The sequence below is a fragment of the Rousettus aegyptiacus genome, unplaced genomic scaffold (genome assembly GCF_014176215.1).
Source record: "Rousettus aegyptiacus isolate mRouAeg1 unplaced genomic scaffold, mRouAeg1.p scaffold_m13_p_9, whole genome shotgun sequence".
NCBI classification, from domain to species: Eukaryota; Metazoa; Chordata; class Mammalia; order Chiroptera; family Pteropodidae; genus Rousettus; species Rousettus aegyptiacus.
Window position 1 is genome coordinate 105,653,999 of NW_023416312.1, and position 13,643 is coordinate 105,667,641.

A 13,643-nucleotide genomic window follows, 5' to 3' on the forward strand; every position below is an offset into this window, starting at 1 on the left:
TCGGATATCACCGAGTTGAGCATGGTGGCCGACTTTAAGAGCAATGTGCTCTGTAAAGAGCCGGATGGTTTTCTGTAAGTGAGATGCCCATAGGGGGAAAAGGTGTCGTTCTGAGGGGACGTCATGGACGTTAGCAGCAGCGGTGTTGAGTAGAGTATCTTGGGAGAAGTTCGGTGAAGGATGTACGAGATCTGCGTGTTCCAGAAATAAAAGCAGACACTACAGGGTGAGATTGAAACGGTAAGAAGAGCCGCATCGGTGGAGAGGCATCCCACGGTGGCGACCGGGAGGCCGGATGTCCTAGAGACAGGCAGTTCTCCCCCTCGCTGGCCCGCAGGTTCAAGGAAAGTGCAATCACGTCTGTTGCAAACGGGTCTTCGGGGAGCACGGCACGGTCATGCCGGCGTTTGCGCGGACGGGCTAAGGGCGCAGAGCGGCGGAGGTCCGCCCGGGGGTGACGGCTGCGGGGCGGCGGGGCGGCTCGGCTCCGGCGGCGCCGAGGAAAGACGTGCCACGGACGGGCGAGACAGTGTGGGGTCGGCACGGCAGTAGGGCACGCGACGGGGCGGGGAGCTCAGGAGCGCAGACACGCGGGTGCGGGCCCGCGGTGCGGGCAGCTGCCCAGGGCTCCGCGGGGGCGCGGGATCGCCTCCGACCGAGGAGCCCCGGCTCGGGAACGCGGGCTGCCCTGCTGTCCAGGAGTTCGCCGAGCGCCGTAGAAGTCGGAGAGGGAGCACGGAGGGCACGAGTTCGAGACGCCTGTGCATACAATGTTTGCATAATGCGGCAGAGGAGGGTCCGGGGGACCAGGCCGGGGCGCGCCGAGGTCCGCTCGACCTCACGCGTTGCTGGCGGGCCGGGCACGGCGAGCCTGAGGGGGCGGGGCCGCGGGCGAGGGGGGCGGGACCTCGGCGGGCGAGGGCCGGCGGCTCTCGCAGCTCATTGGTCCCCGGCCGCCGCGGTGAGAGGCGGAAGGCGGCGCTGGAAGCTCATTGGCCTGAGCGGGAAGGGCGGGAAGCGAGCAGGAGCCGAGTCTGCCCTCAGGCCCGCTGTGCCAGTCCCTGCGGTTTCGCGACCTGCCGCGGGCTGAGGCGGCCGGAGGCTGGCATCAGGTACCCACCCCTCGTCCGCCGGCGTCCCCGTGGCCCCCCGCCGCTGCCTGGATCCCCAGCCCCCGCTCCCGTCTTCCGCCTCAGCGGGGTGCCCCCACAGGCTCACCGATGCCCTTGCCCCTTGCTGCGCGCCCCCACCCTCCCGCGGGGCGCGCCCCGTGGGGGGACCGCTGGCCCCGAGCCCCGGCCCCCGCCCTTGATCCTGCGGCGGGGGCGGCAGCGAGCGATCGGGCTGCCTGAGAGGACGTGGGGCGCTCCGGGGTGCGGGGGGGCGCGGGGGGAGGGGAGGCGAGCGCGAGCACACCTGGGGGGCGGAGGGGAGCACGGCAGATTGCGGGGCGCTGCGGCTGAACGCGAGGGTCTGCAGGAGAGCAGACGGGGTGCGTCGGTGCGAGAGAACAGTCAGTGCCGCGAAAGTTGTCCGCCGCCGAGATCCGGCTCCGGCGTTTGCGACGCGGCTCCGCCGAAATCCATCCCGTGAATGATCGAGAGGGCGAGGGAAAGTAATCGCGGAAAGGGGTGCTTGGGATCCAGGACAAGAACGCGGTTTCGTGGGGCGCGTCGCTGTGAAAGCCGTGTCGGCTTAAGAGGGCGGCCAGGAAATGATTACGGCTATGGCGCGCTGCAACAAAAACGCAACGAGGCACTGTGACAGAAAAATTGAATTCAGGACGTACATTATCAGGCCGGCGATGGAACTGAGCGCCGCGGTGTAGATTCCCGAGTGGGCAGTGAAGGCGTGCGGGAGATTAGGAGCGCAGGCGAGCAAGCGGACGCCAGGGGCAGTCGCTGGGAACAGCGGGGTGCAGGGGGGACGTGAAAAGCACAAGCGGTAGTTGCCGAAGGGGGCCCGAGAGGACTCGCGTGGGCCTGGAAACGGGGTCTCTGCGGAGGGCAGGTGAGCAAGGAGAACGGCAATTAGATTGAAAGTATGCAGGACCCAAGCCAAAGATTCCTTGGAACCAGGCTATGCAGGAGCGGGGCTTCCTGGGAAGGAGGCCACACCGGCGAGAAGGGAAGGGGCCACCTGCCTTCAGCACTGAGCTGATGGACAAGCACACAGCGCCCTCGGATGGGCTTTACCAAGGTCAGAGGAAGTAGGTTTGCGGGCGGGGGGTCCCGCGGCCGTCCTGACCCCCATTCCCGGCCCTAGAACTATGGACCCCAGTGAACTGTCTGCCGTGCCCTGCTGCCCCACGGACTCCAGCACTGGGCTGGACACCACAGCCCCATGGGGGATTAAGCTTCGGCCCAGACGAGCCGTAAATCGCTGCGCCCGCTGCCACAACCACGGCGCCACGGACCAGATCAAGGACCACAAGCACCTCTGCCTCTTCCAGACCTGCAAGTGTCGCAAGTGTGCCCGCTTCTCGTGAGTGCGCCGTCCGACCAGGGGGAGGCAGGGAGGGGCCCCCTCTAAGTGCGACGGGCTTTACACCTGCAACCCCCCACTTCAGGGAGCACTGCAAGGTCGCGCCTGCTGAGAGCGCCTTCAAGAGGCAGCGCGGGGGCACACGGGAAGAGGCGCCTGACCCGAGGACTCAGGAGGACTGGGGCCGCGCCTCCCAGAGAGCACAACTCTGTCGACACCTTGGCCATTCAAGGAGGAGTCCTCAGTGAGTGTCTCTGGCCAGTAAGGGAACCCGGGTCGGGGGTAGGGAGCGTGCGTAGTTCTGTCAACCAGTGCTACCGACCCGACTTCGACGTGGCCGGCCGCGGGCAAGTTACTCCCTGGGCCTTAGCTTCCCCAACTGTAAGACGCCATCAACATTATCCGTGGCGTGTTGCTGGGGAGGAAACGTCTGGGGGGTAGGGGCGGGGGACCGAAAAGGTCCACAGTGACCCGAGACCTCAGATTGGGGCTGAGGAGGCGGGGGCGGGGGGCAGGGTCAGGGGGAGAGCTCGCGGAAGCCGTCCCCAGTGTCCCGCCGCTGGGAAGGAGAGAGCACCACACCCCAGCTTAGGGCCCACCCCTGTGCAAGCCCCAGGGAAGTGAGGAGAGCCTCTCCGGCGGAGGACGCTCCCGCCCTGGCCGCTGCCCAGACCCTTCCCTCTGTGTCCTCCAGACCCGGGTCCCGCCGCTAACCCGCCTGCACCTGGCCATGCGACCTTGGGGGACGGGGAGTGGGGCGGAATACTTCTGCTCTCTGGGCCTCAATTTCCCCAGTAGCAAAACGAAGACTAGGAGTGGCCGGCCTTCGAGGTCCGCTCAGCTCTGACATCCTGGGTTCCTGTCCTCATCCCAGAGCACACTCACAACTCCCGCGCACGGCCCCGCCTGGACCCCCGACTCCAACCTGTGCCCTCTGCTCCCACAGACACCCTCCCAAGTGGCTCTACTGGTTGGTCGGGCCCCAGATTCTTTGTCTCCGTCCTGGACTCCAGCAGCCTCGAAGAAGCAACTGACAATTTCTCTTTGCGGGAGTTTACGCAGGCCCCCTGGCCTGCCCAGCACGTGAGTAGAGTGATGGGACCATGGAGCTAGCCGTGTGCTGCGTTATTGGGCGCGCGTCCTTGTGCTCGATGCCGTGGGCGATGGGAGGAGGGAGTGGGCACGGCGGCGGTGTGGCGGGGGTGGGGGGCACAGGAGGGGGGGGGAAGGGGAGAAGACAGCATCTCAGACGGCCCGGCAAGGACAGGCCCCCCCACCCCGCTCTGCCGTTCCCTGTCGGTGAGAGACTTCGGTCAAGCGCGTGTACGGCCCCGAGCCTCCGTGTCTTTGTCAGTGTACCGAGAGGGGACAGTGTCGTACACCCATAGCACTGGCAAGAGGACTAGCGTAGGACCTGCCACAGAGCAGTCCTTCCAGAAACGGAGCCTGTCCTTGCACGTGACACGGACCGATGGGATAGAAGCCGGTGCCCGAGAGGGGGGCCGTGATGGGGAGGGCCACGGAGGCCCGGGCCAGAGTCCAGAGGCCGCGAGAGGAAACTTCCTGCAGGAGACGAGCCAAGCCAGGCCTTCGAGTCCCGTGGGGATTGCGGACTTTTGGGGCGAGCACCAGTCCCCGGACGGGGACGGTAGTCACATCTCTCCAGGTGCTCCGCAGATGAAAACACAGACACCTGCGACTGCCCGCAGTCTTCGCCGTCGCCCTGGCGGTTTTGAAAAAGCTGGCAGGAATTAGTGTCTCGGGAACGACACGGAGGAAAGAGCTAGCAAAGAAAGCAGGCCAGGCAGGGGAAGGGACTTGCCCGAGCCACAGCCACTGATGGTCAGCAGGCATTCAGACTCCCCCATGCAGAGACTGCAAATTCCCAGCCGCCTCTGTCCGCTGGTCGTCCGCGTCTTCCAGAGGGTTTGATCCCCCAGCCTCTGCTTTCCCGGTTTCTGGATGCTCAGCTCTGATCCTCCGGCCCCGTGCTACTCCCGACCATCTTCTGCTGCAGCCCCAGATCCCGGGAAAATAGTGGGGTCCAGAACCCTGGCAGGGGCCGAGCTTAGTGAATGGGACAAGCGGAACGCCTCGGGGTGGGTGGAGCCTTCCGCGGAACTGGGGACCGAAGGGGCACTTGTCCCGGGCGGCGGGGAGGTGTGGGTTTCCAGCTCCCAGTCTCCCCCACCTTTCCCTTCGCAGGCTCCCGTGGATTCCGACCAGGCCTCGGGTTCTGCCTCCTCAGAGTGGCAGCGGAAGCTGGAGGCAGCCGAGGCTCTGCTGATTCTGAGAGACTCTCCCCGGGCCCCTCCGGACTACATCTCCCCACTCTAGCTCCGCGTCACACCAGGTAGCCTGGGGCCTTGAAGGGAGAGCACGAGGTGGGGATCGTAACTGGGAAAGGGGAGGGCCTCGTGGTGAGTGGGGCCTCACTGGAAAGTCAGGGTCGGCGGGCCCAGCCTCCTTGGGTCCAGGCACCTAGGTCTGATGCCTCAGTCTGGCGCCTGAGACAGCAGTCGGTGGTCGTTCGGTGTGACTCATCAGCGCCGTGAGCTTTGTACTCAATAACAAATGTCCAGTGGCCTGATAGCAAGAAACAAAGACACTGGAGCCCCGACAGGAGCGGGGGCTTGCCCCAGGGCACGCGGCGTGTCAGGCAGAAGCACCAGGTCTCCGGACTCTGAGCCCAGAGCTTTCTCCCCAGGCCCTCGCCGTCCCGCTGTGGGCTAGGGGGCGGGACGTACACAGCTGACATGAGCCTGGTCCGGAAGGCGATCCGGTCCCCGCCTCCGGGGAGCTTCCGGTCTCGATGGGGAGCCCGGGCGCCTTCGCCGGTTGTGTTTTGCCGCCGCGCCTCAACGACGAGCCCGGGGAGGAAGGACCGGAGGACTTCTGTGGAGAGATAGACACCTGGGGACACCGAGAGGGAAGGCTGGGCACGCCCACAACCGAAATGGTGGACGGGGCGTGGCATGGGAATGGAGCAGCGACCCCGGAGGGACTGCGGGGACAGAAGGGGATGAGGCTGGAGAGGTTACCGATCACAGATGGCTGGCGGGCCAGGCTTAGGAGGCTAGACCAGCAGCTGTGGGTGGCGAGACCTGGGCTTGGCAAAAATGAAAGCGGTGGCTGTGATGGAGGGACCGGAGGAGGCCAGACTCGAGATGCGCCACTCGGCCAGGAAGAGTTCTGCGTGAGAGTCCAGGTGGCAGAGCTGGGTGGAACGAGAAGAGAGGGGGGAGCCGGGCGGGGAAACGGTTGCGAGCCGACCCTCACCCCTTCCTTTCCGTCTGCAGCTCCCGCTGGACACGCAGAGCTCCAGCCTCCCAGGCCTTCCGTCCGACCCAGGCCTGCCGCCACCTCTGTTGCTCTGCCTCCTGGACATGCGGCAGGCACCTCCCTCTTGAGCTGGAAGCCCAGAGGAGGAAGGCTCACGACAGCATCGCCCATCGATGCCGCGGCAAAATGTTTAATGTTCGAAACGCTTAAAATGTCTGTTGTAAAAAGCCTTCGGCTGCTCCTACAAACTCTCGGACCCTTTTTATTGTTCGGGGCGATTCCTTGGCTGGGGGCAGATGTCCTCGCATCTCCGCCTCCGTCCCTCACCCCCTTGGAGCCCGGGGCCTTTCTATGTCTCTTGTGAAAAGAGGGTTGTGCAGTCTAAGCGGACCAGTCTCTAAATAGGGTTCTGTGTGAGTTCGTATGTTCATATGCCAGAGGTTTTGTTTGGCCCGCGATTGTAGACATACTGATACACTCATGTTCATGTCCACACATGTGAAAATGCGACACTTGTTTTTTTTCCTTTTCGGTCTAGGTTTGTGGTGTGCGAACAAATAATAAACTCTTGTTGTTGTAAGTCACCGAGAGACAGGAGCTGTTTGTCGCCACAGTCTGGCCTAGACTCTCCTGACTCTAACGGACTTGTTCAATTGACCTTTCACAGTTAAAATTGCGTTACTCGATAACCGGGACGTCTCGGCATGGCTAGATAAGAGAATGGTAGAGAAAAACGGGGAGCGGGCTTATTCGTTCCTCGAGTAAGCGCCTGCCTTCTGCCTGGCATAGACTGTTTCCAGTTGTCCAGAGGGCCACTGTCGAAATGTCTGCAGGATCGGACAGATCATGTAACTGAGGAGAGCGGGCCAGGTGGGCTCTGCCCAGCTGACAGTGCGTGCTCTACCCAAGGGGGCAGCCGCCGCTTGGCTCTAGCCAGTTGTCGCCACGCAGGAGTGTGGTGGACTCATTGTTGCCACACCTCCCGATTTTTCAAGAGAAGACGGATTTCTAGATTTCCATGTAAAATATCTCAATTTCAAAGCGTTGCCTCTGTTTCCTCTTCAAGCCCCGTACGGGGGCCAAACAAAACATCCACGCGGGCCAACTTTGGCCAACGGAATGCCACTTCGATTCTAGTCCAGCGCGTATTTTACAGTGGGGGAAACTGAAGCCACCCAAGACAAGAAGAATCGAAAGCAGGGAGAGGAATTAGAACCAGAGCCCGCTTTCGAAGGATCTATAAGACGTGAGGAAGAATCATTATCATTTATCCGTTCCGTGCCCGGTGTATGCTAAGTACGTATAGCCTCCCGGCAGCTCTGTGAAGTAAGCATTATCATCACCCTTTTACCTACGGGGAAATGGGCTCAAGGAGTGAAAGTGACTTGCACAAGTGTTTTACGGGAAATTTTTAGCCAGAGGCGGGAGAAGACTCCCTTTTCTTTACCAGTCCCTAAGTTAGCTAATAACCTACTAAAAAAAGTGGGGGGGAGGGCATTGAGTAAACGGTTCAGAACTTGAAGCGGCAGACATCCGGTCAGGAAGGACAGTCCCTTTTTTTCATACTCAAGGTAAAAATATGCAGTACCTGGTCAGCTCTTACCTGTTCACTTGTTTCTCAGTCCTCTGCTGATGTTGCAAACAAACGAAGAGCCGGAGACCCCGCCAGGAGGACTGAAAACTCGGTCGGTCACGCCTGGTCACTGTCTCTTTCCCATCCCGCTTCCTGCTTCCTACCTTCCCTCCCTCTTTTACAGTCACAATGATGGATGGTCATGACATCGGTTACAGCTCATCCTTTCTTGCTTGAAGCCTTTAGAAGGCAGGTTTCTTATATTCCTTATCTCATGCCAGATAAACAAACAGGTACAATCACTCAGCCTATAGAGCAAGACCGATGTCGCGCTCCTGCCTTTCTTATTTCCCTGGTTTGTTGCTGAAATCGGTGATCCCTAACCGCCCCCCCCACACACACACCCCCACGCTCCCAGTATCGGACGAACAGGTCCACATAATCACAGAGGGAGGAAGCGGTATTATCTGGAAAAGGACGAAAACCCTGCTACGCCATTGTGTCCTAGGCATGCCAGGGTTCCGCAGCTGAGTCGGCAAAAGAGGAAGTATATTTGGGGTTAAAGGACATGACACGAACAGAGGGAGGGAGAGAGAAACGAAACGATGGCGACCGGGAGAGGAAACGAGCCTCTTTTCACTTCCCCTGCATCCCGCCTGCTCTTCCGCGAAGGGCTTTCTAGACCTGATATCGGCGCCCACTCCCCACACGCACTGTACCTTCCTTAAAAGTCTCGTGAGGGCATGTCACGGGCATCGGACGACATCGTCATAAACGTTAAATCTCAAGCCTCTTTTGTGAAGTGTCCTTTGTCGCGTACCGCTCCGGTTCACAGGTTCAAAACATCACTTCATAGAGCAGTGCGAGCGAGTGTCTCGACTCTCGTATGTTATGTAACAGCACCTGAGGACATCCACCAGATCAGAGCATCTGCAGAGTGGGTCATTTTCCACCAGCGGTGTGCAGGTGAACGTTCAGCAGCAGGCTCTCCGGGAGTGGCGCGGGGGTAGGGGAAACGCCCTATGTTGTAGCATCTGCCGATTTCAAGCTACCAACGTGATGTCAATTAACGCAGAGCAGGGCAGAGATGCATTTTCATCATTCAGATACAATAAATGTGTATAACCTCAAGAGCATAGTTAGTAGTAAAATGTAGGAAAACAATTAGGGATTGATGAGGTCTGAGATCGTGTTGTGTCTGTCTTCACTATTATCTATGTAATGTAATTGTTACTTTATATCGTTTAGTCTTCAATAACAGCTCTTTTTAAACGGCTGGCTCACAGAATTCCTGGAAACTTAGGGTCCTCTCCAGCACTCCACTACTTTCAACCCTTGACCAGAAAGGCACCTCTTCTAAAGTAGGTCACACTGTGGGGCCATAAAGGGCTGCTACCACTTGTGTCTGATCAAAAAAATTAGCCTAAAGTGTGGGGAAAGCACTAATTATTAAGTGTAAAAATGGAATGATCTGGAACAAATATTGAGCAGAATGAATTGTCAAAAACGGTTACGGGCGAACGCGAGTTCTAAGAGGCAGCCAAAATTGGGCAAAGGGAAGGGGGGACGCCAGAATAACCAAATACGCCTCAGGCAGAGGTGTATTCAACAGATCTCTAAAAGGCTGCAGGAATGAGACAACTGGTCTTACCTGGCCACTGGATCTGTATCTGTCATCGGAGAGACAGACATTCATTACATTCCCTTCTCCTTCTTAGGTAAATGCTGCACAGTGCATATAAACTTCTCCACCTTGCCTTTTCTCACTTAAAAATATGTCCTTCATTGTTAAGTCTAGGCACTATGTCATACAGCAGATCTCTTGAACATCCTCATCTTGTATAAGTATAACTTTAGACCCACTAAACAACGACTCTCCATATCCCCCTTCCCCTACCCACTGGCAATCACCGTTCTATTGTCTGCTTCTGCAAGTTTGACTACTTTGGATGCTTAATGTAAGGGGAATTGTACACTCAAGGTTTTGTTAAGAGGATAAACCTCATGTTAAGTTTCCTCATCATAAGAAAGCAAAAGCAAAACGAAACAACGAAATAACAAAGGTGCACGAGGAAACGTTTGGAGGTGATGGATACGTGTATTACCTTGATTGTGGAGATGGTAACACAGATGTATGCATACGTCTGAACTCATCAAATTGTATACATTAATACATGAAGTTTTCTCTTTTGCATACAAATTATACCTCAATAAAAGTGGGGGAGGGGACCCAATAGCCTTGAGATCACTCCATTGTGCTCTACAGAGACATCTCTCACTCCCTTCAACAGGTATATTGTGTGGATGCGCCATAATTTAGTCAACTCATCTTCTGCTGATGGACACTAAAGTCGTTTCTGTTCTTGCTACTACAAATACAACTGCAACCTCTGTCTTCCACAGGCTGCATGAGGCAGTGGTTACTCTCTTGACCATCTCAAAGCACTGAGGATACTGGTGCTAGAATCTGGATGTTGCTGACAGTAGAAGAAAGGACTACTTTAGATCTGCAGTTTTACAGGAATGCTCCAGGGAGGAGGAAGACATCAGGAAAATTTACGAGGTTCTGGAACCTCCAGGTGGACTGATTGGTGAAGGTCTTCCCCCATGCAAAGCCAGTATGCAAAGACTGGGAAAGTGTTTTTTTTTCCTCTCAAAGTGCCCAAATTCCAGCAAAAGATTATAAGACATACAGAGAAACCAAGAAACATGGTCCAATAAAAGGAACAAAATAGAACACCAGAAGCCAATCCAAGGAAACTTAGATCTGTAAGCTGTCTGACAAGCCAGAGGTTGCATGCACAGTTCACTCTTTTGTTTCTCTCTCCATGCTGGGGCCCACAAATGGGAGTTTCCTAATGATTGCTCCATGCCATGCGGCATTAGGGGAGGGGCCCAAAAGCGCCTCCAAACACTGCAGATTTTCCAACCCCTTTTACTGGAATCCTTTTTTGGTTTTATAATGGCCTGGGTGCTGTAGCTCCTCAACTAGTGTATAGAGTTCTCGCAGAGTTATTAAGATTCATATATTGTTGTTAATGTAATGTCTCTGTGGGGGAAGGAGGGCATGCAGCTTCCTATTCTGCCATCTTCCTAAAGTAACTCCCATGATGCACTTTATTGCATCAATGATATTAAAATAACTGGATCTCTTCCCTATACTGTTAATGAGGATAAATTTCAAATGAATCAGAGTTCAGAATGTAAAATACAAAATTGTATAAGTACTCCAAAAAAAATCCTCTATACCTTAAGAGCGAGGAACACTCTCCTGACAAAAATGAAAATCCAGAAGAAATAAGGCACAATATTGATAAAGTTGGCTGTGTGAACATAAAATCCATTTGCATGGAAAAAAAAACTAATTATACCATAATTACACACACACACACACACACACACACACACACACCCAAAATATATGACAACTAGGGGAAAAATATGTGCAACTTCCATCAGAGAAAAAAAGGGCAAATATCCTATATATCCCTAAGATATACAGAGTTTTTTTGAACATAAGAAAATATCCTATAAAAATTGGGCCAGAAATATCTACTAACAGTACAGAATGAAAATGAAAACAGGAATGGCTGTTAATAGTTTGAAGAAAGATATGGAATCTTGCTCACATTAAATGAAATGCAAGTTAAAAAAATACACTTAACACCCATCAGCTTGGCAAAATTCAAGTCCGTCAACACTACTGGTGAAACTCTGGGAAAACGTATGCTCTCACACATTGATGGAGAAAAAGCAATAGGTACAACATTTATGAAGGGCAATGCCAGAATAATGAGCAAGATCACATGCTTTTTTAAAACCTTTTATTCAGCAAAAGTAGATCTAGAGATCAGACTCAAAGATATAGTTATAAAAATTGCTAAAGATTATGTAACAGGTCTACTCATTGCAGTCGTATTTGTAGTAGCAAGAACAGAAACAACTTTAGTGTCCATCAGCAGAAGATGAGTTGACTAAATTATGGCGCATCCACACAATATACCTGTTGAAGGGAGTGAGAGATGTCTCTGTAGAGCACAATGGAGTGATCTCAAGGCTATTGGGTCCCCTCCCCCACTTTTATTGAGGTATAATTTGTATGCAAAAGAGAAAACTTCATGTATTAATGTATACAATTTGATGAGTTCAGACGTATGCATACATCTGTGTTACCATCTCCACAATCAAGGTAATACACGTATCCATCACCTCCAAACGTTTCCTCGTGCACCTTTGTTATTTCGTTGTTTCGTTTTGCTTTTGCTTTCTTATGATGAGGAAACTTAACATGAGGTTTATCCTCTTAACAAAACCTTGAGTGTACAATTCCCCTTACATTAAGCATCCAAAGTAGTCAAACTTGCAGAAGCAGACAATAGAACGGTGATTGCCAGTGGGTAGGGGAAGGGGGATATGGAGAGTCGTTGTTTAGTGGGTCTAAAGTTATACTTATACAAGATGAGGATGTTCAAGAGATCTGCTGTATGACATAGTGCCTAGACTTAACAATGAAGGACATATTTTTAAGTGAGAAAAGGCAAGGTGGAGAAGTTTATATGCACTGTGCAGCATTTACCTAAGAAGGAGAAGGGAATGTAATGAATGTCTGTCTCTCCGATGACAGATACAGATCCAGTGGCCAGGTAAGACCAGTTGTCTCATTCCTGCAGCCTTTTAGAGATCTGTTGAATACACCTCTGCCTGAGGCGTATTTGGTTATTCTGGCGTCCCCCCTTCCCTTTGCCCAATTTTGGCTGCCTCTTAGAACTCGCGTTCGCCCGTAACCGTTTTTGACAATTCATTCTGCTCAATATTTGTTCCAGATCATTCCATTTTTACACTTAATAATTAGTGCTTTCCCCACACTTTAGGCTAATTTTTTTGATCAGACACAAGTGGTAGCAGCCCTTTATGGCCCCACAGTGTGACCTACTTTAGAAGAGGTGCCTTTCTGGTCAAGGGTTGAAAGTAGTGGAGTGCTGGAGAGGACCCTAAGTTTCCAGGAATTCTGTGAGCCAGCCGTTTAAAAAGAGCTGTTATTGAAGACTAAACGATATAAAGTAACAATTACATTACATAGATAATAGTGAAGACAGACACAACACGATCTCAGACCTCATCAATCCCTAATTGTTTTCCTACATTTTACTACTAACTATGCTCTTGAGGTTATACACATTTATTGTATCTGAATGATGAAAATGCATCTCTGCCCTGCTCTGCGTTAATTGACATCACGTTGGTAGCTTGAAATCGGCAGATGCTACAACATAGGGCGTTTCCCCTACCCCCGCGCCACTCCCGGAGAGCCTGCTGCTGAACGTTCACCTGCACACCGCTGGTGGAAAATGACCCACTCTGCAGATGCTCTGATCTGGTGGATGTCCTCAGGTGCTGTTACATAACATACGAGAGTCGAGACACTCGCTCGCACTGCTCTATGAAGTGATGTTTTGAACCTGTGAACCGGAGCGGTACGCGACAAAGGACACTTCACAAAAGAGGCTTGAGATTTAACGTTTATGACGATGTCGTCCGATGCCCGTGACATGCCCTCACGAGACTTTTAAGGAAGGTACAGTGCGTGTGGGGAGTGGGCGCCGATATCAGGTCTAGAAAGCCCTTCGCGGAAGAGCAGGCGGGATGCAGGGGAAGTGAAAAGAGGCTCGTTTCCTCTCCCGGTCGCCATCGTTTCGTTTCTCTCTCCCTCCCTCTGTTCGTGTCATGTCCTTTAACCCCAAATATACTTCCTCTTTTGCCGACTCAGCTGCGGAACCCTGGCATGCCTAGGACACAATGGCGTAGCAGGGTTTTCGTCCTTTTCCAGATAATACCGCTTCCTCCCTCTGTGATTATGTGGACCTGTTCGTCCGATACTGGGAGCGTGGGGGTGTGTGTGTGGGGGGGGCGGTTAGGGATCACCGATTTCAGCAACAAACCAGGGAAATAAGAAAGGCAGGAGCGCGACATCGGTCTTGCTCTATAGGCTGAGTGATTGTACCTGTTTGTTTATCTGGCATGAGATAAGGAATATAAGAAACCTGCCTTCTAAAGGCTTCAAGCAAGAAAGGATGAGCTGTAACCGATGTCATGACCATCCATCATTGTGACTGTAAAAGAGGGAGGGAAGGTAGGAAGCAGGAAGCGGGATGGGAAAGAGACAGTGACCAGGCGTGACCGACCGAGTTTTCAGTCCTCCTGGCGGGGTCTCCGGCTCTTCGTTTGTTTGCAACATCAGCAGAGGACTGAGAAACAAGTGAACAGGTAAGAGCTGACCAGGTACTGCATATTTTTACCTTGAGTA

The 13,643-nt window shown here is 54.0% G+C and overlaps 1 protein-coding gene across 1 annotated transcript; it reads left to right on the plus strand.

Annotated features, from left to right (window-relative positions):
* Positions 1-1,561: 1,561 nt before the first annotated feature.
* LOC118600311 (doublesex- and mab-3-related transcription factor C2-like) lies at positions 1,562-7,267 on the plus strand. Its single transcript, XM_036227203.1, is given in 6 exon segments — positions 1,562-2,484; positions 2,570-2,618; positions 2,620-2,728; positions 3,431-3,567; positions 4,690-4,837; positions 5,784-7,267. Coding segments are annotated over 5 exon segments (642 nt in total). The 5' UTR covers positions 1,562-2,269; the 3' UTR covers positions 4,822-4,837; positions 5,784-7,267.
* The last annotated feature ends 6,376 nt before the right edge of the window (positions 7,268-13,643 follow it).